Raw genomic sequence first — 22,701 nt, 5'->3', positions numbered from 1 at the left:
CAGGCTCTCGTGGCATTGCTGGGAGCGCCTGGGGGGCGGGGCTGGGCGGGGCTGGTCCAGCAGCCTCCGATTTGACTGGCTCCTAGGGAAGGGCACCCGGAACTGGTCAGCTCTGAAGAGGGGACGCAGAGCACCCAGGGCAGTGGAGGAGACAGCTGAGGCCTCCAGGGTGCCGTGTGGTAAGGAGGGAGAGCTGGGGACGTGGGGCCAAGGAACCCAAAAGGCAAGAGAGTCCCATGAGGGAAAGCGTCCAGGCACTTCCTGCCCTACTTGGACCTCAGTGTCCCTGTCTGCATGTCAGGGAGGGCACAGTGGTATCCTAGTTCTAGAAGCTGCCACCTTCCTTGGGTCATGGCCCCTCCATCTTCAGAGCCAGCAGTGTAGCACGCTTCCGATCCCGGTCTGACCCTGACCCTCCTTGCCTCCCTCTTAAAAAGAAGGGCCTGTGATTGCACTGGAGCCACCTGGATAATCCAGGATAATCATCTCTCTGTCTCAAGGTTCTTAATTTACTCACATCTACAAAGTCCCCTTTGCGGTGAAGGTAGCGTATTCATAGGTTAAGGAGATTCAGATGTGACATCTTTGGGGTGTACCATTCTGCCGACCAGGGGAAGCTAGTGTTTCCTCTGGGGAAAGAGGGCTCTGGGCGGCGTGAATAGCCAGGGCAAAGGTCCTGAGGCAGATACATGCCTGGTGTGTGCACGCAGGGAGGCGAGGGTGAGTGCAGTCGAGCGGCAAAGAAGAGCGGTCTGATACGAAGCAAAGCTGGGAAGATGGCAGAGGGCCTGTGGGTCTCATAAGGACTTGGAGGTGGACTCTGAGGGAGGGGGAAGCCACGGAGAACCTGAGCAGACCGACGCCACGGAACATGTATCTTAACAGGGTGGCCCTGGCTGCTGAGTCAGGATGGGGGCTAGGGCAGAAGCAGGAGAGCAGCTAGGAGGCTGTGGCAACATTGCAGGCCAGAGCCGAGGGCAGGCCGGGGGGAGGGGGGTGGGGGGGGCGGGGAGGATGTCCAGCTGAGGAGGGGTGAGACAGGACTCGGTTCTGGAAGGAGCACAAGCAGCACTTGCTGGCACCCTGTGTGTGGCTGTGGGGCTTGGGCTGAGCTGCGGTGGGTCCCCGGGGATGTGTTCTCATACACTGAGGTGGGGGGCCGGGGAGGGAGCAGGCACCTGGGGAGGTCGGGGGAGGTGGTGGAACAGTGAGTCTGGGAATCGGGAGGGAGCACTGGGCAGCGATGGCCAGTTGGAGTCTTTGGCTTGGATACCGTGTTTCAAGCCAGGAGTCCGGATGACATCCCCCAGGGAGTGGGTGCGGAAGAGGAGACAGCAGGACCCCTGTTTGGGGTCTGGGAGTGGGGAGGGACAACCAGCCGGGCAGGAGGAGCCCGGGACAGAGAGTGTCGTGGGAGCCACACGAAGACAGTGTCAAGGAGAGATGAGGGACCACGTCCCATGCTGCCGATGACGGGGTCCGTGGGCACTGGAAGGTGACTGAGTCCGGTGGACTCAGGAAGCTGGGCACCACTGGAGTCTTGGACAAGAACCAGTGCGATGAAGCCTGACAGCTGGCTCAGGAGAGCACGGGAGAGGACGCGGGGACAGCAAGAAGCCACTCCTGGAGTTTAGCTGCCAAGCAGGAAACGGTGCCTCGGCTGGAGGGGGCGTGGCCCAGAGGCGCACGCGTGGGGGGCGTGGCCCGGAGGAGCGTGCGTGTTTGAAGATTAGGATGTTTTAAGATAAGAGCGCGTTGGAAGCCTGGCACGGGGCTCGGCTGCAGTGGGGGAAGAGGGGCCGGTGTGCATCGGTGGAGTGGTGTTCCTGAGTCCCCAAGAAGGGTGGGGCCTAGGTCACAGTGGAGCTCCCTGCTGGCCCCGAGGTCAGAGTGGAGGTGCGGGCAGTGTTGTGGGCCGGGTGGGGTGGGTCTCATGGAGGAGGGAGGCTGAAGGAAGTGGTTGGGGGCCGGGGACGGGGAGAAGTAGGAGAGCCGGAGAGCAGGCAGGGGCGAAGTCGGGGCAGGGGGTTTCCCAGAGAGCCAAGGCTCCATCTGGAACTCAGGGTGAGACTCCCCAGAGTTCGGGGAGCTGCCCAGGTGCGGGGGGACAGGCTGCAGGAGGGTGGCCGCTAGAGGCCTGGCTGGGAGAGGGTGTGAAAACAAGAAGCCAAGGGAGGTGAAGGTGAGTTCAAAGGTGTGCCTGGACCTGGGCCTCCAGCCAGTAGAGGACAAGCCTGTGAGGTGTGAGGGGGCTGGGGGTTCAGGAGGGCCGGAGGGACTGAGCAGAGGGACAGGCAGCAGGTGGAGGAAGAGTGCGGTCGTGGGGCAGGCACGGTCTGGGGAGTGAGTGACCATGCAGTGGGGACGCAGGGGGAGGGGAGGGGAGGGGAGGCCCAGGGCATGGGAAGGATCACGGACACGGAAGTAACCGGGAGTGGACGCAGGAGCCAGGACAGGAGAGCTAGCCTGTGAGCCGGGAGCCCACATTTCCAGGAATGAGGGGACACCCACAGAGGGCGGGGACAGCAGGTGTCCTGATCCCTTGATCGAGAAGGGTCTAAGTGGGGAGAGCATCTCCAGGAGTGAGGCAGATGCCCACCAGGGGGCGCCGGGCCCTCGGGGGACCCGAGCCGCAGGGCGGGAGCCCGGGACATTCTGCATTCCCGGCAATTTCCCCTCACGGCCCGGCCCGCTGCTTGTCTGAGGCTCCCTGGGGCTCTGCTGAGTGGAGGGCCCACAGGTCCCACCGGGACGAGCCACGAGGACATGCGGTGGCCAGCCCCGTGTCAGACCCAGGGGACAGGACGGCAGCAGGAGTGGCCTGCAGCAGCTGCTTAAGCTTGCTTCTTGACCTTACACAATTACGTGAACCAGATATCTTCTAAGGGCCAGAACGGGGCTGTGCACCGGGATGCTGGTGGGTCCTGGGAAAGGTCAATTTGGGCAGGGAGAGAAACCCCCAGCGCTCACCACCAGCGCTGGCACCCAGGGACTGAGGTGGGTTGCACACAGATTGGGGGGGGGGGGTCCCAGAAGCCTGGGCAGGGCTGCTAAGGGGCATGTGCCCAGGGGTGGGGGGCAGCCACAGCTCTGCACTCCCCACCCCAGTACCCTCACGTAACCTGGACCACCTCCAGGGGTGAGACAGGAGCTGCCCAGGTCCCTGGGTCCCTCCTAGTGATGTACCGAGTGTCTGTGTCCTGCCCTGGGCTCAGAAAGGGCTTGGCAAGGCCGGGGCTGGGGGGTGGGCGGATGGGCCTGAGGCAGCGGCAAGACTGGCAGGTCTGACAAAGAACGGGGCTGGCTCTGGTCATTCCCCTCTGCCCCCCACCCACCCCAGGCCCAGAGAGGGCGGGACTGGCCGAAGCTGCCAGCAAGGAAGGGAGCCTCAGTGAGCCCCGGTGGCCTGCAGGTGCGTGGGGAAGGGCCGTGGAGACCCAGCCCCCTGCCATCCTCCCTCCCAGGTTCCAGGCATCCTGATCAGTCCTGCCTCCTCTGCCCAGGCTGTGCGAGACCCAGACCGCCTGCTCTCCCCACCGCACCTCTGCAAGGCCTTCCGTCTCCAGCACCTGACCACAGCTCTCACGCGTCTCTTTGGGAAGTTGGCCGTGATGGCCCCAGGTGAAGGGAAGTTTGTTTAAACTGAGCAGGGAGGGGCCCCCCACCCGCACCCCTCTCGGCTCCTCCCAGACCCGGCTCAGGGCTCGCCGCCTGGCAGCGCGGAAGCGCGGAAGCCGGAGGGGGTGGGGGTGGGGAGCACGGGGGTGGCGGCGGTTTTACTTCGGATTCTGAAAGCCCACAAATGACGGGCACTTCAGGAGGTGCGGGGGAGGGGGGGTAACTAGCCCGGCCAGGCAGGCCACCCTGCTCAGGTTATCTTCTCCGCTCCCGGACTCCTTCCTTGGGGGAAGGCCCCTTCCCCACACCCAGGAGGGCTGCACGTGGAAGAAATCAGGCTGCCGGTTCCTGTATAGGCCCCCTCCCAGACCCCGCTTCCCCTTCTGGGGAGCAAGAACTTCCTCCTCCCTCAGCTTCTCCCCGAGAAGAGGGAAGGCCCGGGCCGTGCCCTCTGCGCACCTCCCAGACCCAGAGCACGGGGGCTCCCCGGTCTCAGATGAGGCCAAGGCTCAGGGAGGGCCTGGACCAGCTCTGTGGCAGGCTCCGCCTGCCCCCACAGCGGCTGCACAGACACACCCATGCCCTAGGGCCCCGCCAGCTCAGGGGAGGCTGATCCCCAATGCCAGGGCAAGGTGGGGTCAGGCCCCGGCCAGTCGCCTCCGGGCCAGAGTAGCCACCAGCAAGGGGGTTGTGAGAAACGGGGACCTCCCTGGCCACCCCCCTCCACTTGGGGGTGCTGTGTATGTGGGGCACGTGTCCAGTGGGGACAGGACTGGCATCCGCCCCCGGCAGGTCAGGGGTGGGGAAAGAAGCACTTTGCAAACGCTTTTTATTCTGATGTGTTGAGAAGGCGAAGCTTGGAGCAGAGTGGGGACCATGGAGGTCTGGGAACCTGGAGTCGAGGGGCGGAGGCAGCTGGGGCTCAGCAAGAGGAAGAGGGCGCAAGGGCGTCCCCAGGCTGCTGGGGACTGGGGAGGGAAGCCGCAGCTGAGGCTGGACCAGCCCCTGCCCACTCCTGCCACCCTCCACTGGATTTGAGGAAGACAGGGCAGGTGGTCATCGGGGAGCTGGTTGTTGTAGGAAACAAGGCCCGGGGACATCCTGGCCCAGCCTCCTGCGGCCTGTCCGGGTGGCATGGGGGCCCAGCTCCCAGATTATCGAGTGTGGGGGTGCCCGGCACAAGGGGAGGCCGGGATCCAAGGCCCACCAGGCCTCTGAGTTGAGGTCTCTACCACCCTGCGGCCCAGTTCAGTTACCTAACCTTGGCTGTCACTGGCTCTGAGCCTTAATCCGCCCATCTGCAAAATGGGACAAGGACGTGGTCTCTGGGTTTGTGATGGGGATGAAGCCAGATAAGGAGGTCCGAGCTGGGCCACAACAAGCCCCCAGCCCTCCTGCAGCCCCGAGAGCCAGCCAACATAGGCTGCGGCTGCAAAGCCTTAGGGCTGCTGCTCTGGATGAGACCTGTGGATCCAGCCCCCCCCCCCCCACCGCCCCCACCGCCCCCACCGCCACGTCCACGGGGGCCCAGGGCTGGCCACGCCTCTCAGGCACCTGCAAGGAGCTATTCAGATTCCCCTCTTTGCACCTCCCCCCACATGAGTACCCGAGCCCCCAGTCCCCTGGAACCACCTCAGACAGACCTGCACCTCAGGCCCAACTTCCAGCAAAACCAGGACCCCCTGGGGTTGCCCCAAAGAGCACTTTTATTCACAGCAAAGGACGTCACCATAGCAACCACCCTTCAATTCCCTGAGAACTTTCCCATTATCTGTCGCTTTCCTACCTATGTCTTTGCAGAAGGAAAAACAGAAGACAAAACACATCCCACGGGCCAGGTGCACCAAGCTGGGCCTGCGGGAGACAGGTACTATGCACGAGGTGGGGGAGGAGAGTCCAGAGCCCGGGACATATAAATACGTGCAGCGTTAGACATTTCCATCAGCTTTAACGACAAAGATATCTCACGTTTGGCTTCTGCTTTTTCTGATCCACAGAAAAGATAAAATAACACCTGCCCCCCCCCCCCAAGAAAAAACGACAAAACACCCTACTTTTTACCCCACCCCCTTATGAGAAACCAGCACAGTAAAAAAAATACTGTCACAATATTTACAGACACACCCACTATGGGCGACTTTCTCTCTGCTTCAAAGAGGAGATAAAATGCTCAGCTCTGTCTCCCCATCGTGGGAAGAGACAAAGAGAAGACACCAGAGAGGGCTGGAGAGACTCCCCACCCAGGACGGCCGGGAGGGGAGCCACTGTTCCCCTAGCCACACGGCCACTAGGGGCTTAACGGGAGTGGCTGGACCCAGGTGCTGTTTCTCTGCTTCCCAGTGCCTGGGCCAGAGCTCAGTGGGAGAAGGGGGCTCGGGACGCCCCCTACAGAACCCGGCTTCCCTGCACTGAGCAACACTCAGTTGTCCCGGGGGCTCCGAGGAGGGGCCAGGATCTCAGGGCGCAGGTGCCCCAGCACAGAGCCTGCACGTCCACGCAGAGCAGCCCCCAATCCCCATGTTGCCCTAAGGCTCCGAGATGGTAAGAAAACTGCCCTCAGAGCGACCTCCGATGCAGGCACGTGCTTCCGGGATGGGGCTCTGGAGCCCGCTGACCCGAGGCACGTGGGAACGCAGACAAGTGGCCCTTTTGCCCGCTCCCTGGCAGAACAGGACCGCCCAGCAGTCTGCTCCACGGACCGGCGCACGGCACACACACAGACGTAGGCACGGCCCCGGGGAGCCTCGAACGCCAAGGCCAGGGCGGCACAACACGGGTCTCCGGGCCCTTTGGATACCAGGGGCGCCCGAGGACGGGGTCTCAGCCGTGGCGGCTAGAAGATGCTGGTGTGAGGACACCAGGGCGTGTCTGGGTACAGGTGGCAGTGGATGGAGCGGAACCTGTGGGGACAGAGCAGGGGGCCGGTCCGTGCGGGGAGGGCGCGCCGAGCACCCATCTTCCGACCCGCAGCACCAGGAGGGGCCCCGCGGCATGAGCAGGGCGCGTCGGGGCGCCCTCTTGGTAGTCAAGCCGCTCAACCACACCCGCTCTGGCAGACCCCCTAGGGGACCCTACGTAGGTCACAACCTCTCTCTCTGGGCCTCAGTTTCCTCACCTGGACGGGTCGGCCTCCACGGAGAAGGGCCCCTTCACGTGGATGGCGTTCCGCTTATTTTCAAACATGCCGTAGCTGAGGGTCACCTGTGCGGGGAGGGGCAGAGTGAGGCCGGGAGCGGCCCCCGCGCCCCCGGCTTTGTCCACAGCCGGCCGTTGCGGTTCAGGGCGCCAGGACAGCCTCGCCTTCCGGCCTCCCCCGGACCAAGAAGGAAGGTCTGTGAGTCACGCTGCACCCACCCCACCTGCTCTGCACAAGCCGGGAGTGAGGTCCAGGACGGGGGCTTCGGCGAGGGCCAGCAGAGTCGTCTGCTGGTGCAGGAAAAGCCCCAGACGGCACAGAGTGGGAGTGTCGCACGGGATGTGAGCAGGGTCCCGCCGGTGGGGGGTTTGGGTATCCCAGCGGCCGGCCCTTCCCGACTTCCCTATTTACCATGGCGACTCCACCCAGCGCTCCCTCCTCCCCCCACTTCCTTCCCCTGCCCGCTTGCCCCTCGCCCCTTCGCTCGTGGCCGGGCGGCGGGCGGCGCACCTGCTCGTGGAGCTCCGAGGCCGGCACCTGCTGCAGGTTCTCCAGGTGGGAGTGGAAGAGCCCGCTGCGGATGAGGGGCACCCCCAGGAGGGCCTCCACGATGTAGCCGATGGTGCAGTCGTCCGGCAAGCGGATGCGCTCGGCCGTGTTCATGAAGTGGCCCCTGCTGCAGAAAGGGAGGAGAGGACGAGAGGGGATGAGCTGAGGCGAGGCGGGAGCCAGCCGCCCACTGGGAGCCCGGCAGGATCCTGCCAGGCAGCACCAGCACAGAAGGAGGGGGACACGCCCTGTGGAGCAGGGTACAGACCCCGTCTGCGTTCCTCACAGGCTTGCGTGCCAGCCCGACACCCTCCTCTGCGCCAGCCTGACAATTCTGAGTCCGGGGGCGACTGGGTGCAGAAAGGAGTCCCGCCCGACGGTGCCTGGGGCCGGTGCTCACACCGGCCCTCGTGCCTGGCAGGCGGGAGGGGACCAGCGGTGGGGAACGTGGCGCGGCCTGCCTGCGCACGTGAGGTTGGGGCACCCGCAGCTGGGAAGGTGAGCCAAACCAAGCCAGGGGGGGTCTTTGGGACCGAGGGCGGCCTCACCTGTGTCCCAGGGCACCCACCTGGCCCACGGGCTCATCTTCAGGGCCAGCCCCCGGCTGATGCAGAAGCCAGCCCCACCGGTGGCAAACCAGAAGTGGACGGGACGCTGCAGGAGGGAACACAGGAGACCGTGAGACCCTCACCCCGGGCCACAGGGGACACCTCTGGCCTCCTCCCCACTCCGCTCAGCCGTGCGTGGGGGGCAGGGGGTGGGGAACGCTCACCATCGTGTTCTCGCTGACCCTCTCGGTGGCCTGGATGGGCCTGTCCAGACTGGGCTTGCCAATGTAAACGTCCTGGGTGTGCGGGTAGCTGGCCAGCAGCCGCAGCAAAGCCCTGACGTTGACGTAGTTGTCATCATCCACGTGACAAAACCACCTGGAGAGAAGCAGGGCCGGTAGAGAGAGCGTCGCTGGGGGGAGGACCTCCGGAGCAGGCACCTGAGGGACCGGGGCCAACACTCACTTCCTCCCGGACTCCATGAAGTGGTCGAACTCCACGGCCATCTTGCAGGACAGGGCCTGGCGGCTGTGGGCGGCCGAGCAGTTGGTGTTCACCACGTTGCCTGTGAACAAGGCAGGGGGCTGTAAGCGGGTCCGGGCTGGCTCGGGGAGGACGGCGGCCACAGCAGAGCGGGACAGAGTGGGTGACTGTCCCAGGGCGCCCCGGGTTCAAGCTGTACCTTGCAGCGGCACCCCCCCCCCCCCCCCCCCCCCCCCCCCGCACAAGGCTCAAGGCCTGGAGATCACACCCGCCCCCCCAGCCCCACCCCCTCCGGGACAACCCGATCCCGCCCCTGCCCATTCAGGCGGCTTTTTCCCAGCACCGGCCACCTGTTGCCGCCACATCAGCTCAAAGGGCCCCGGGAGCTGAAAGGGCCTCATTTGCATGAGAATTGGGTGGGGGGGGCCCCCCGAGTGGCAGGGCGGAGCCTTGAGCAAACCAGTTGAGTAAACTGCCCTCCCTGGCCCGTGGCCTCGGTGACCTCTCCGGAGGGAAGGGAAGCGTTCCTCCCAGGCGTGGAGCCCCCCACGCCTCCCCCCCAAGCCCGGGGCTCACCGGTGCGCCTGGCCAGGGCTTCATCCTCCCCGTCGGTGAAAATGAACGTCTGGAAGGAGAAACGTGGTCTTGAATAGGCAGCTCTGTGTCTCCCCCGCCCCCGGGGCCACGGTGGGGGGCGTCCAGGGCTGGGCACCCTGGGGCTTCAGCAGCTAGAGCTCAGCCACACCCACTCTCCGTCCTTCTGTGGGCCTCAGTTTCCCCAGGTGCACGGAGTGGGTCTCAAGTGCCCATCCTAAGTAGGAGGAGGGCTGGGACTCAAGCAGACCCCCCCCCCCCCCCCCCCCCCCCCCCCCCCCGTCGACAGCTGGGCCCAAGGTCACCCAGCGGCTGTGCCGGCACGAGCCAGGTGGGGCGCCCCGCCCACCCACCAGGTAACCGGCTCCCCGCCCACCCCACACACCTGGCGGGGCACACACCCTTATTGACACAGCGCCTAGCCTGTGGGAGGGGGTAGAGGGCCGTGGTGGGGGGACAGGCAGAGGAGGTCGGCTTCGGGAAGCCAAGTCTCAATCAGTCAGGGACAAAGGCCTCTGCTGGACGGCCGCCAAGCCCTGGCGGACAAAGGGCCCGGAGGGAGGATGAATCACCAGGCATTGTCCGCCAGCTTTGTCCTGGGCCGCGCGGCGAGGGGCGCCGGGCTGGCCTTAACTCGGCCGCGTTAAGCGGGAGTGGCCGTGCTGCCCATTACCATACAGCTGGCCTGTTTAACTGGGCCGGGCTGGGCGAGAGGTCCGACGGGCAGGGGTGCGGCCACAGCACTGCGGTCCTCTGGGCCGGGCCCTGAAGCCTGGCCCCTCTCGCCCCGAGCGGTGTGACTGGCCGGGCAGGTCACCTTCTCTGAGCCAAAGAAGCCACCGCTGTTCTCTGGAGACTCCGACGGTCAGCAGGGTTGAGGCAGGAAACCGCCTGTGCCCCAGCCCACAGAGCAGTACCCCCAGCAGCTCCCCTCCTCCCCCTATGCCCCCCCCCCCCCCGCAGCTCCGGCAAGGAAATCCAGGCTGGCAGACGGGCCTTGCCCAAGGCCACATCAAGGCTCCACCTGTGCCAGCACTGGGCCACCCCTGCCAGGAGCGCTCCGAGGAAGGGGGCGGGCAGCGGGGCGGGGCCAGGAGCTGCCGGCACCCGCCTGGGCCCGTCAGCACACGGGGAGGAATGTTCCTTCCTCTGCCTGGCCCGCCCAGCGCGTGCCGCCCAGCGCACCCGGGCATGGCTGAGTGCAAAGCCTGGGGCCCGTGGCCGAAGTGGGGGGGGGGTGGGCTCTGAGCACAGGCGGCGGGAGACCCCCCCACCTCCGTGCCCACCAGACCTCAGTTTCCTTTTTTGGGTCCTAGGGAGGCTCTGGCATGCGGAGGCTCGGAGCACAGCACACACCCAGGAACCGGGGGACCCACCTGGGGTCCCCACCCTCCTTTGGATGGCTCCAGCCCCTTGCCCAGCCTGACCCCAGACCCGGACACACACTCAGGTGAGGCCATGAGCTGCTGAGCATCGGCTTAGAGCTGGAGAAGGGGCAGGCCCCAGGTATGTCCTCTCCATGCACGCACCCCCTCCTTCCAGGGCCCTGCAGGCACCCCAAGGCGGCCCGCACGCACAGACTCGCACCCAGCCCCCCACCCACTCCCCAGCATCTCAGCCCAGGAATGCTGTGGGAGGCCCAGGCCGGCCAGTGCAGACGCGCACTGCCGTCGCTGGATTAAAAGGAAAATGCTTTCTTAATGAGATCAAGCGAGGCCTGTTCTCCCGCGCTTTGGTGGTGCCCTAAAAACCCAGCCCAAGGCTACGGAGATTAAAGTCACCTTTGTTCAGCTTCGGGGAGAGCAAGGCAGGCGGCCTGAAGAGGAGTTCGGGGAAGGGTGGGGCTGTGGGGGGTGTGAGGGTGCCAGGCCTCCGGTCTCCCAGCATCAGAGCAATCAGCAGAGAAAGCCACGGACAGGCTGCCTGGTGGCTCAGAGCCTCAGTTTCCCCCTCTGTCAAATGGGCATAACGAGAGCTCACATGTATGTACCCAGAGCAAAGCACTGAGACTGACTCCTTTCTTTGGTCTCCATAACGGCCCTGAGAGGTAGACACTGTACCACCTGGGTGGACAGTGGGGAAACTGAGGACCAGAGAGGGGCAGCCTCCAGCCTGTGGTCACACCCAGGGGGCAGAGGTGGTGCTAATCTAGCCCAAAGTGCCTCCCAGGGACTGAGACCACCCTCCTCCGGGCCACCTCCCCACTTCCCTACGATGGGGCTGAAGGAGGAAGAGGGGGGCAGCAGGGGCGGCAGGGCTGGCCCAGCGCGGGCGGGGGGGACACCCACAGGAAGCGGCATTGTTCCTGGAGCTGCGATTCAAAGAAACACAGGATGCCAAGCTCTCCCCCAGCAATTGTGGCCGCTGTGGTGGCAGCCGCGGCAGCCTGGCCCACTCCTCGGAGGGGTGGGGGAGGAACGTGGGGGCCGAAGGTCCAGCCCCTCGTCCTGGACTTCAGGGACTGTCGTAGTGTGGTCCCTGCTGACCGCCATCCCCCCCGCCCCCCTACTATCACTCCAATTGCGGGAAGTGTTTTACACATACCCCATGCTTGTGCTCTCAGTCTAGCTCAAATGGCACCTCCTCCAGGAAGTCTCCCAACCCTCCATGTGAGTCAGATGCCCACTCTCAGCTTGCACAGCCTTTCAGGGTTTCCGCCACCAAAGCCCTGACTTCTTCGGGTGTTCCACATCAAAGTGGGTCTGAATCACCATGCACAGGACTGGGAGAGGAGGACCCTCAGCTGTGACGGTTTCGAGGACCCCCTCCCCCACACGGGGAGGTGAGGAACTCTTGCTCGCTGTGACACAAGAACTGATGCCGGGGCGGGGGTGGGGGGGCAGATTCAGCCTCTCCTGGTTGGGGTCAGCCGTCAAAGAGGAAACTGAGCGGCCCTTAAACAGGGACGTCAGGGCCCAGGGCAGTGACACCGCCCCCCGCCGCCCCGATTCCTGAGGACCTGTTGGGCTCATTCCCTCCGCCTCCAGGTTTGGCCGCCCTCTTTCACAACACCATACTGGAAGGACGATGCTTGCCCCACATCAGAGATGAGGAGACTGAGGGTCACAAAGGCCCTGGGCTTTGCCCAAGATCACCCCTGCTGGGACTCGTACCTGAGACCCCCTGACCACATCCCCTCTGCTGGAGAAAGCCCCCAAAGTCCAAGACGAGCAGAGCTCAGAACCCGGGGGCGGTCCAGAGGGGGCTGAATGCTGCCAAAGGTCACACGGCAGGAAGGCCGAGTCCTGGGGGTAGGGTGCCCGGCTCAGGGATGGTGCCCCACAAGGGCTGTCAGTCAGGGATGGGGGGGCCCGCAGGCCCCCTCATCGCCAGGCAACCTGAGTGGCCAGCGCGCCAGCGGCGGTTCCCATGGAGCGCATAGCTGCACACAAGAGGCCGGGTGCCTTTCTCCGCTGGAGAAAGGGGCTTTGTTACCTTGCCCAAGCGGCCGGCGTGAGAGCCGCCGGGCGCTGGGAATCCTAACGGCCCGGCGGCCAAACAAAACCCGCGGCCCCCGCCGCCCCCTCCCGCCGGCCCGCTGAGCCCCTGGGAAAGGGGATGCTGCTTTCCCAGGAGGCTGCCACGGGACTCCCAGGGCCCCCCTCGCCACGCTGGGACCAGAGAGGACCCTTCCCCCCACCCCGGCCCCCATCATGACCTCACCAGAACCCTGTCCCCGAACAGGGCTCAGCCACCCCAGAAGATCCCAGGCCTTGAGGTTCCAACAGGGAGGAACAGGTGTGGGGTCTTCTCTGAGCCCTCGTCCCAGGCAAGGGTCCCTCAACTTTACCCCAAATGCCCACTTAGTCCCTTGAATCTCCCAGCCCAGGGGCGTTCCCCCGCTGCCCCTCCCGCCCTCCGGCAGGGCCCGCACTGCCCTGTCCTGCCCCAACCTAACCGTCCTGCTGCAGCCCCGAGGGAGATTTTCAAAGTGGGGTGTGTCTTTATTATGTGTGGAGGAAGCTGGTGCTCAACTAGGGTGCAGTAAAGCACAAGGTTCCAGGCTCCAAAGATTCCTACGCTGTGCGGAGAGGGTCTCCGCACAGGCCCTCAAAACCCGGTGCTCTCTTTCCAGATACATTCTCCAGGACTCACTCACACCCACCCCAAAGGCAGATCATCTTTAGCAAAGACTTGTCTTCATTCCACAGCAAAGACTCTCCCAGCCCTATGCGGGGCGGCAGGGGTGGTTCTAACCCTGACCCCATCACTAACCGAAAGCGTAGTCCTCTCCAGGGAAGGGTCTGAGCCCAGGGTGGATGCCCCACTCAGAATCTGCCTTGGGGTGGTGTGGAGACAACAGCACCTTATTAACGCGCTCCGAAGTTTGGGGAGGAGAAGGGCGTAAGAAGCATCACAGGGCACCAAACCCCAAGCACTGGCAGCTGGTGTAGGGTCAACGCATACCATCCAAGACTCTGGAAGTTGGATGGAGTAGGGTCCCCATCTGACACTTCCACAACTCTGTGGGGAGAGTGACCCCATCAAGGAGACTGGTCTGGAAAGGGACGGGTTGGTGTCACCACCCCAGATATTCCAGGTGGCTGGACAGAGTGCAGCCTGGCGCCCTTCGGATACTGCCACCAGCTGCGCAAGACGGCACCCCTACCCCGCCCAGGCGTGGGGGCTCACCATCTGCTTGTGGCGCGAGATCCAGGTCTCCAGCAGCAGGTCGAGGCGCGCGCGGTGAAACTTTCTGGTGGTCTTGACCGCGATGAAGACGTCGTGGGGCGCCAGCGGCTCCGCTGGGGGCGGCGGGTGGCCGTCGGCGGGGCGGGGGGCGCCCCCGGGCGGCGGGCCCGCGTCTCTGCGCGCGCGGGTCAGCAGGCTGAAGTACTCGGACAGACTGTGCACCTCGCGGGCGAGCGCAGCGGGAGCCGCCGCCGCCGCCGCCTCCAGCCCGGGACCCGGGGCCGCCCCCGCGGGGCCCGCCAGGCTGCGCAGCGCTCGCCGGCCGCGCTCGGCGGGCACCGGGGGCGGGGGCGGGTCCGCCGTGAGCACCAGCAGGCAGGCGAGCAGCGCGCCCGCCAGCGCCAGCAGCAGGCGTCGGCCGCAGCGCTTGAGCATGGTGGGGTGGCGGCCCCCGGCGCGCCCTGCCCGGTGCGCCCTGCCCTGCCCCGCCCCGCAGACCGGCGCGCAGGATCCCGGGTCCCGCGGCGCGTTGGGCTGTCCACTGCCCGCGCCCCGCGCTCTTAAACCTCCCCGCCGGACTCCGCCCTCCGGGGGGCGTGGCCCCCTCGAGGGCCCGCCCCCGCCGCGCGCTCACTGGCTCCCGGGCCCTGGGGCGGGACCTCGCGCCGGTCGCCCCCCGAGACGCTCAGCGCCCACGTGGGGCCGCGGCGGGGGTCTGGGAAAGGCCCGCCGGGCGCCGCCGCCCCCGCCCCTTGTGAGCACGTGCACGCCCCGCCCCGCCCGGGTCGTCCCCCGCGGGCAGCCGAGGGGCGTGGGGCTTGGGGCCGGGCCCGCCCCGGTGGCCCCGAAGGGGAAAGCAGGCTGGCCAGCGCCGGCGGGGGCTGCACGGGGCGTCTGGCACGCGGAAGGGCGCGCCCTCAGCGCGGTGACCGGGGTTCTGGCACGGGGGCTTCGGGCTCGGTAGTCCCGCCGGAGCCGTCCTGACTTCCTCGCTGGGCGCTGCCCCTCCCCGAGCCCGGCGTCCTGCGCTTGGGGTGCTGCGTGCCGAGAACGTGGGGCGGCGTGTAGGCGGACTAAGGTCTAAGTCCTTTCTGCCTCGGGCAGCGGTTATTAGTACCGAGGAGGGGCTTAGCCGCCCGAGCCGCAGGTAGGGCCACGAGGTTGCAGCGAGAAAGCACCTGTATCAAATTCCACCTTCAGCTCCACCCGCCCCCCCCCCCCCAACCCGAGGTAATTTCCTCAAGTCCCAGCCCGACGGCGGGGGTGGTGGGGTTGTTCCCCAAATCCTCCAGGCGCCCTGTGGCGAGAAGGAACTGAGGTCGCCCCTCCCCTCGCGGGATGAAAGGCTGCTTTTTGTCCCATTTGGTCCCTCTACGATCCGGCCAGATGTGGCCCAGCTGTGCCCCCGCCCCGCCTCCCCCGGCACACGGCGGCCCCCGCCCCCAGGCCTTCCCACGGGTCGGGCCGGCCCACCGCACGAGCAGGGGCGGCAGGAATGCGCGCCAGCAGCCCGGGCCGACGGCGAGGGGCGAGGGGCCCGGAAGTGGCCGAGGGGCCCCCTGGCGCGGGAGCTGGGTCCGAGTTCTCTGCCCTCAGCATCTTCCGGAAGCTCAGCTGGGGGCGGCTCTCCGCTTGGCTGCGCCTCCTTCCCGTCCCGTCCCTCCTCGGCTCTGGCACCCCCTCCTTAGGAGGCCCTCTGCGACCACCGGGGCCACAGCCCCTGCCCCCTCAGGTCACAGCTCACTCTGCCCGCTGGCCAGTTACTTCCGCAGAGCTTAGCCCCCTGCCTGCGGTGGCGCTGTGGGTGCCGGTGCCTCTTCCTCCGCCTGAGTGTCGCCTGCGGGAGAACAGGCCTGGAGCGCAGTGGGTGCTCGCTCAGGATTTGCTGGGTAAATGCCCCCAGGGGGCTGTGGCCCATTTGCTCCCAGAGCTCTGGGGCCCTAGCCCTAGCCCCCGTGTCATGGCGTGTGATGGGAGATAGTGAGACGGTGGTTCCCAGGCCTCTTCCTGCCCCCGCCCCCCCAGGTAATTAGCAGGCGCCACCTCAGGCAGACAGTTGCCTGAGCAGATGGTGCTGGCTGTGCCCAAGTGACAAGTCTCCCGTGGTGTCACCTCCTGCCATAAACCCCGCCCCCATCAGCCAGAGCCCAGCCTTGGAGCCTCTAGGCAGCCGGAGAGGCGGGGTGGGCAGGGGAGGAAAGGGCCCTATGGCTGCACGGGCTGCCCCCAAACAGTCAGCTGAGCCGCAGCCCAGCCCAGCCCAGCCTCAGGTCTGAAGTCCCTGTGCCCTTGCCTCACCACCAACTCCCACTGACCCCATATCTGGGCTATTTTGAGAAGGAGCCCCCTCCACTCCCCTCATCTCTCCTCAGGAAGTCTTGGGCAGTCTCCACCCTGGTCTCCCTTCCCTACCTGCTCTATGTATTCTCAGTGACCAGACAGATCTAGCCCTCCCCCCCCCCAAATGGATCAGAATCTTCCACGGCTCCCCATTGCCTCTGAGTTCAAATCCTGGTCTGCTGTCTACTCCCCTGGGAACTCATTCCCAGCCCCGTTTCTTGCCGCACCCTGCAATCCTCCCCATTCCCCAACAGCCCAAGCACCACTGAGCCCTCATATCTTTGCATGAGCCGTGCCCGGGATTCAGGTCAGTGGCTTCTATACTTAGCGGTACCCACTAGATGCTGAGTGTTCTGCAAGAGAAGCGAGAGAACAGCACACGGCCGCGTCAGCCCATACTCCCACCAGACAAGGTCCTGTGGCCCCCCGCCGAGGAGATAGCACTGCCTGCCCGCACCCCAGAGCACCCCTGCTTTCTCCGACTGGTGCCCTTGGACACACCAGACAGCAGGAGCAGTGTACCCATTGTACAGAAGCCAAGGATGCGGGGGGGGGGGTGGGGGTGGGCAGGAGACGGGGTTACTGAGAGGGGCTGGTCCAGCCTGGCAGGGGCTAGAGGGAGTTTCCTGCGCCTCTCCGCAGCCAGGCTGGGGCGTGGGGGGCCCCCGGGTGCGGCTGCCGTCTGGGAACAGCAGGACAAAGCCTTATAGCATTCTTGTGGGGGCCGTGGGCTTTGGCAAGAGTGATTCAGTTTCTTTGCTGTCAGGAGAATGGAATTTCGTGGTGACTCCTTGAGGTCTAAAAACTGTAGGGGGGTGGCCTGCTCAGCTGCCCCCGCCCCTTCCCCAGCCTGAGGTGAGCCCCTCCCTGCCCCTGACCTAGGCACACGGGCTCCTACCAGGGACCCACTGAGCCAAACAGCCGCAGGGGAAGTGGGGGTGCTGGGCTGAGGACAGGAAATGGGGAGCTCGAGAAGGGATGGGGGGCGGCTGACCAGGTTGCCGGGAAGCCCCTTGGGACGTTAAGGTCCCGGGGGGAGGGGGCTGGGAGTGGAGGCTGGACCAGGGCTCTGCTCTGGGCACAGGCACCAACTCAGCCCGGGGGTGGGTGTTGCCCTCTGGAGCCAGACTGCTGGCCTTGCAAACCCACAGGGGCCCCTTCTCAGCTTTAGACCTGGACCCGGGATGTTCCTTCCCTGAAACTCAGTTTCCCCACCCATAACATGAGGATAACACTACCCTCCATTTTATAAGGTGCTTCCGGGCAGAAGGTCGGACAAGCAAGCAGCCTGGCTCTCTTGCCTGGGGACCGTTGGGTCTGTGTGCCTCCTGGGCAGCAGACCTCCACTCAGCGTGGTGTCTCCGCCAGGCTGGGGCCCCGGGGAAGGCACGTGGCTGAATGACCTCAGAGCCGCCCCTGAAATTTAGAGCGGTGGCCTCGGAAAGCGGGCCCACCTGACCACAGAGCCCCGCGGGGCTCTACTCTGCCCCCACATCAGGCTCAGAGGCAGTATTGTGTCCCCACCTGGACTCAGCCTCGTTTCTCTGCTGGGGCTCAGCCCGGGGCCTCCCGTGGATGGGGGTCTGTCCCACCAGCTACTGGAAACCCCTTCTCCACAGGCTCCCGGGGTCCTTGGGGCCGGCTTCCCCTGGATTGTTTCTTTCCAGGGAAGATCCAGGAGACATAGCGGGTGGCCCCGTTAGCTCGCAGGAAGTCATCCGAGGCAGGCAGGCTGCGTGTCACTGCAACAGGGAAGGCCCTGTCCCAACCCCACCGTGAGCTGGTGGCAGGAAGACGGAGTTGGGGCTCCTGGACGGGCAGACATGAGGACGCTGCCGCCCGCGCTGCCGTGAGGGCATCAGAGGATAACTGGCAAGAAGGGAACCTTCTGGATGCCAAGGTGCCCCTAGCAGGCAATGAGTGGCACGGTCACAGAAGCCCCAGCCCAGAAGCTTCTGGACAGGGAGTCCCGCTGGCAGGAGGGGAGGGTTGGCTCCGGAGCCCAGTGCAGCCGGCTCCACGGCAGGAGGGAGGGGGCACAGCGGGCAGCAGCAGCTGATTCCCATTACTGCAGCTGGGGTGGGCGCTGCCCCCACGGGAAGAATGAACAGTCTACAGCTGTGAATAGAGCCCCCAGCCCAGCCTGGCCCGGCCCGCCCGCACGCCCGCTCTGCCCGGAACCCCTCACCCCCAGGCCTCGCTTTGTGTGGTCTTGGGCCAGTTCCCTCCCTCTGCAGATCTCGGGATTTCACTTGACTTTGTAATAGGGATATGGCCGGTGCCTTCCCTTCCCCGCCCACCCTTGGCTGGTACCCTGCAGGCGTAGAGAAACAATGAGCCCTGGCGACATGGCACACTGGCCTGAACTCTGGGGCCTGGAGTGGCCGCAGTGGCCCGGTGACTTGGCCTAGGTGGCTGAGTAAGGCTTCAGGGGACACCCTTCAAGGCCAGCCGGGTGCCACCTCTTCCCTCAGCCCCTGTGGCACCTGCCCCTGTCCTGGCCTGACCACGAGATAATAACTGCCCGTTTCCCTGCCTGCCTCCCCAGCTAGCCTGGGAGGTCAGGGGCCATGCTGAGTTCCTCAGCAGTGCCTGCCACAAAGCAGGTGCTCAGTAAACGAACGCTGGCTGGACAGATGAGGAAGGGAGGGAGAGACAGATGGACGGAAAGGCAAAAAGGCAGAGAGAGGTCGTGGGGATGACTGGGAAGGCGCCGGATGTGGGCTACGAGAGGGCAGAAACACTGTGTCATTCGTAGCTGTTGTCCTCAGTGCTTAGAAGGGTACGTGGTGCGTCTTAGGTACGTTAGAAACATCCATTGGATGATACATGGATGGATGGGCAGATGGACAGACGGACGCACGCATGGGTGGACGGACTGGGTGGATGGATGGATACGTGTAGATACACGGACATGCAGAGGCTCAAGGGAAGGCCCCTGCTTCTGTCCCCCAAGCACCCAGCCCCGGGGAATGTGGGTTTCAGGGGAAGGAGGGAGGCCCGGCGTGGCTGCCCACTGAACTGTGAGCTGGCACCGGGGCCTGAGGGCAGAGCTGTGGAGGGTGGCAGGGGGCTGGCAGGGGCTGATGCCCGTAGTTCTGTGACCAGACACTGTGTGCCCACCTACGCTGGGAGGGTCTCACTCAAGCGGTTGGTCTTGCAGATTGGACATGGGCGGTGCAGAGCGGAGAAGAGGCGCGCCTCCGACCCCACAGCCGGTCGGGGACGAGTCTCTCCGCCGTGGGGCAGGGCTTCGAACACCAGAAGGGAGACGGGCCCAGGCCTGGCAGCTGCACCTCTCCCTGGTGGCTCTGCGCTGGGGCCAGACCGGGCTAATCTGATTTGCAGCCCCCAGGAGCAGAGCCCCGGCCGTGAGGACACATTACTGACGTGCTACAGCGGCCAGACACCCACCAGGGAGACACCAGAACCACTTTGCCCCAGCCAGCCTTTGTCTCACCAAGAATGGCTAGCTTGTGCTGTGGCCACGGGGTGGGGAGTGGTTGTCCCCGTGCCTGCCAGGCCCCAGGCATGACCCCTCGCCCCAGTCATGACCTGGTGCCCATGTCAATGGGACCAGACCCTGGGGGCAGTGGAAGGAGGGGCTCCTGGCCGGATGGAGGTGGTAGGGATCGGAGTCTTGCCTCAAAGGGCGCCCCCGCCCCCACTTCATGACCCCGACCTTATCTCTGTAACTCCCTGACCTCAGGTTCCTCCTCTGCGACAGGAGTCGAGTTGAGTGAGCCCCTCACTCCCAGGGGTGGAGAAGGATATGGCATTGATCTCTATTTTAGGTGGCCCTGGAAGTGACGGGAGGGGGAGGTTATGTGCCCAGGAGTGGCAACCACACCCACAAAAAGATAAGCCACCACCACGGCACCCATTCGCCCACCCGTCTGACGGTCCATCTGTCCACTCACCCAACCATTCGACGGGGTCCCCGGCACCTTCTCCACCCCTGGCTCTGCGTGGCTCCGGGTGGTTTAGGAGGTGAGTCAGACGCAGCTCCTGGCCTCAGGGAGCTCACACTCTTGTGGGAGGATCTGCCAGGCTCTCGGACGTCCTCCCAGCAGAGAGATGGCGGTCAGGGCCGGGAGACGGGTCAAGCCCAAGTGTGCCCGGAGCCCAGGCGAGGGATAATCCACTGTGTGCCAGGGCCGGGGGTAGTGAGCATCAGGCAAGGCTTCTAGGAAAAGGTGGTGACTGGCGAAGGTTTGGGTGGGGGGGAGGGTGGGAAGGCAGGAAGGGGTGTTGCCCAGAGGTGGGGGGGAGGCGGGAAGGGGTGCTGCCCAGAGGTGGGGGGGGTCACGCAGCTCGGCGGGGGTCTGAGTCGATGAGCAGAGGGACGTGAAGCTGGAGAGCTGAGCAGGAGCCGGCCGGTCCTGGGTCAGGGTCAGGGTCAGGGTCAGGGTCAGGGTCAGGCCTGGGAGGCAATGGGGAACCACAGAAGGTCTGCCAGCAAAAGGGATGTGGTTCGAGTTGCATTGTAGGAGGAGGGGGAGCCCGGGCAAGAGGAGTCAGCCCCGGGCCGTCTGTCCCTCCAGGCCTCATGCCCTTGCGGCCAGGCCTTTGCTCTCCCTGCTCTCTGTCCTGAGAGGCTCTGGCAACAGGAGGATTTTTTCAGGAGGGCAGGGCCAGCTCCCCAGAGGTAGGTGGGCCCTGGTAGGAAGGGGTGGGAGAGGCAAGGAGGACGGGACAGGGCTGAGGCCCGCATCAGAGGGAAGGCCAGGCCTCTCTCTGCAGCCCTGGCTGCTTTGTATACACACGGTCCGCAGGGACCAGCCCAGGGGACATTTGGGGCGTTTGGCAATGCCTGGAGACATTTTTGGATGCCACGCCCGGGGGTAATGCACAGCCAGTGCATCCAGCCAGTAAAAGCCGGAGGTGCTGCTGAATGCCCTACGATGTGCAAGCCGGGCCCCCAACAAAGAATTGTCCAACTGGAGAAATCGCCATCCGCGTGACTGGCCTCTCCCAAGGCAGGAGCCTCCGCGGGGCACTCAGGGTGGCTCCCGGCCACGCCTGGGGTCCCTGACAGGTATGCGTGAGCCTGGCGGGGAGGCCCCGACAAGCAGTTTGCTCCCCACTTCCTGCCAAGGTCATGTGAGGGCAGAGGATGCGGCGGGCAGGGCTGCCGGGACAGTGCGCCAGCCCGGCAGCGGAAGGATGACACGGGGGGCTCCTGCGGGTGGCCTCCACGGAGGTCAGTGGGGGGCTGGGGCCGGGCCCGGCCGCCTGGGCCGCGGGCCAAGGCTCGGTGAGGGCAGGGGCGGCAGAGCGGGGCCCCGGACCCCGTGGCCCCCAACGGCCTCCAGGTGCTTGCAGCCTCCGGCCGGGCTGGGTTTGGGAAGGTGGCGGGGAGGGGCCCCCCTGAAGGCTGTTTGCTCAGCCGAGGTTTAATCTCCAAAACAGGAAGGCTCGTATTGACAGAAGCAGCAGACGGAATTGCCGGAGCGCCTGCCAGGTTAGGCTCCCCGGCCCCCCTCCTCCCGGCCCCGGGCTGGCCCCCCCACCCCTCCACAGATCCTGCCCTGCGGTACAAACGCTGCCAGCCCCCTCCCACAGCCCCGAAGCTGTGCCCCTCGGTGCCAACCGGGCCCCGGCGAGAGGGTACCTCGGCCTGCTCTGCCCGCTGCGGGGAGGGCTGGGGGGGGGCAGGAAAGTGGAGGGAAGGGGGGCCCGGGGCGACAGGCTGAGCAGGGCGTGTCTCAGCTCTCATTTTGCAATTGAGGAAGCCGAGGCTCAGGGAGGGAAGTGAGCTGGCCTGGGTCACACAGGGGTGGGGTGGTGGTTGTCTGCCCCGGTGCCCGCACCCCGGTTCTGAAACACGCGCGGGCGGGTGCTGATGAGCCAAGAGGCGGGGCCCAGCGGACCCCCAAGTGCCCTCCCAGGAAGACCTGGCTCCGGGCTCGCCACGGCGGCAAATGCGGCCGAGGCCACAGATGCCCCCACTGCCAGCGGAAGCCGCAGGAGCGGGCAGGGCAGGTGTACCCCGGGCAAGCCGGGTCCTTCGGGACGGCCGCTTCCTGACGGCAGGCCTGGTCCGGGCCCGGCGGCCCCTTTCTCTTTCCAGGCAGCTGACTCTGCGTGGGACCAAGGTTCACGGGCTGACGCCAGCCTGCCCTCTGGACCCTCTTGAAGCCCACGCCCCTCTCCTGGCCACAGACTCCCTGGCCGCCCGAGGTGGGAGGTGGACATTATTCCCGGGCACTTCCTTGCCCAGAGCTGCCGGCTCCGAGTGAGAAGCGGGCACTGTGGTCTTGCGTGGACCTGAGGGCTGGCCCCCAAATCCTAGAAACGGGCTCCTGGGCTGACGCCATCCCTGTCTCCCTGCTCCCCACTCTGGAGGCCCGGCCCTGCCCCTGCAGGCCTCCGACTTCCTCTGCTGCTCCCGGCTCACCCGCTGGGCTCAGTCCCTCCATGCCCGCCTCCCCAGTCAGCGGCCACCTCCTTGGAGAAGTTTTCCTGGGTCCCTCCCCTCTTTTCCATTCCTGGGTCCCTTCCAGCCCCCGGCACATATTCTGGTACCCAGAGAGTGCTCTGGGAGGGTGGCAACCTCAAAGAGCTAAGAATTTGCTAGACGTACGAAGGGGCAAGAAGGAGCTCGGGCCATTGCACAGATGGGAAGACAGGGTCCCGCCCAAGGCCACGCAGCGGTGAGCCTGTGTCTCCAGCTTCCCCCGAGAGCAAGAACCTGCGGGCTCCAGCCTCCTGTGGGGCTCCCGCAGTCCTCGGGGCTGAGCTCAAGGCCCCCACGGCCCCCACGCGGAGTCTAGGGCGGGTGCGGTGCTCCGCTCAGAG

General features: G+C 65.6%; 1 protein-coding gene and 2 long non-coding RNA genes across 5 annotated transcripts; 1 reads left to right on the top strand and 2 right to left on the bottom strand.

The window, feature by feature from the left end:
* Positions 1-5,279: 5,279 nt before the first annotated feature.
* Positions 5,280-14,106, bottom strand: LFNG (LFNG O-fucosylpeptide 3-beta-N-acetylglucosaminyltransferase). 3 transcript variants are annotated; one of them, XM_047089231.1, is made up of 8 exons: positions 13,561-14,106; positions 8,911-8,959; positions 8,317-8,416; positions 8,076-8,229; positions 7,872-7,957; positions 7,265-7,427; positions 6,734-6,819; positions 5,280-6,518 (listed from the first exon to the last, which is right to left on the bottom strand). In XM_047089231.1, the coding sequence occupies exons 1-8, from the start codon at positions 13,993-13,995 to the stop codon at positions 6,452-6,454; spliced, it is 1,140 nt and encodes a 379-aa protein (XP_046945187.1). In that variant the 5' UTR covers positions 13,996-14,106; the 3' UTR covers positions 5,280-6,451. The 3 variants fall into 3 exon arrangements, with proteins under 3 accessions (XP_046945187.1, XP_046945186.1, XP_046945188.1); XM_047089230.1 differs by having other exon boundaries at positions 7,265-7,430; positions 13,561-14,105; XM_047089232.1 differs by lacking the exon at positions 13,561-14,106 and adding an exon at positions 13,336-13,526 and having other exon boundaries at positions 7,265-7,430.
* A 1,943-nt stretch (positions 14,107-16,049) lies between these two features.
* LOC124519169 (uncharacterized) lies at positions 16,050-20,419 on the bottom strand. The gene is made up of 2 exons (XR_006964040.1): positions 19,821-20,419; positions 16,050-19,700 (listed from the first exon to the last, which is right to left on the bottom strand). It is a non-coding gene; the product is annotated as an uncharacterized LOC124519169 (long non-coding RNA).
* Positions 20,420-20,853: 434 nt separating this feature from the next.
* LOC124519168 (uncharacterized) lies at positions 20,854-22,496 on the top strand. Its single transcript, XR_006964039.1, has 3 exons — positions 20,854-20,938; positions 21,313-21,364; positions 21,974-22,496. It is a non-coding gene; the product is annotated as an uncharacterized LOC124519168 (long non-coding RNA).
* Positions 22,497-22,701: the final 205 nt, after the last annotated feature.

Source organism: Lynx rufus, unplaced genomic scaffold, assembly GCF_022079265.1.
Source record: "Lynx rufus isolate CCGP_SWC_20201006 ecotype Redwood Valley unplaced genomic scaffold, mLynRuf1.p SCAF_27, whole genome shotgun sequence".
In the NCBI taxonomy this organism is placed as follows: domain Eukaryota; kingdom Metazoa; phylum Chordata; class Mammalia; order Carnivora; family Felidae; genus Lynx; species Lynx rufus.
The sequence above is the reverse complement of the archived record's forward strand: the minus strand, read 5'-3'. Positions and strand labels throughout refer to the sequence as shown.

What these genes read in the sequence shown, in the direction of transcription:
- LFNG (XM_047089230.1), bottom strand. Translation starts at nt 13,995, where the DNA reads ATGCTCAAGCGCTGCGGCCGACGCCTGCTGCTGGCGCTGGCGGGCGCG. An exon ending in GGGTCAGCGAGAACACGATG is followed by an intron (nt 7,958 to 8,075) that starts GTGAGCGTTCCC and finishes TCCCTCCTGCAG; the next exon opens with CGTCCCGTCCACTTCTGGTT. An exon ending in AAGATGAGCCCGTGGGCCAG is followed by an intron (nt 7,431 to 7,871) that starts GTGGGTGCCCTG and finishes CCCTTTCTGCAG; the next exon opens with CAGGGGCCACTTCATGAACA.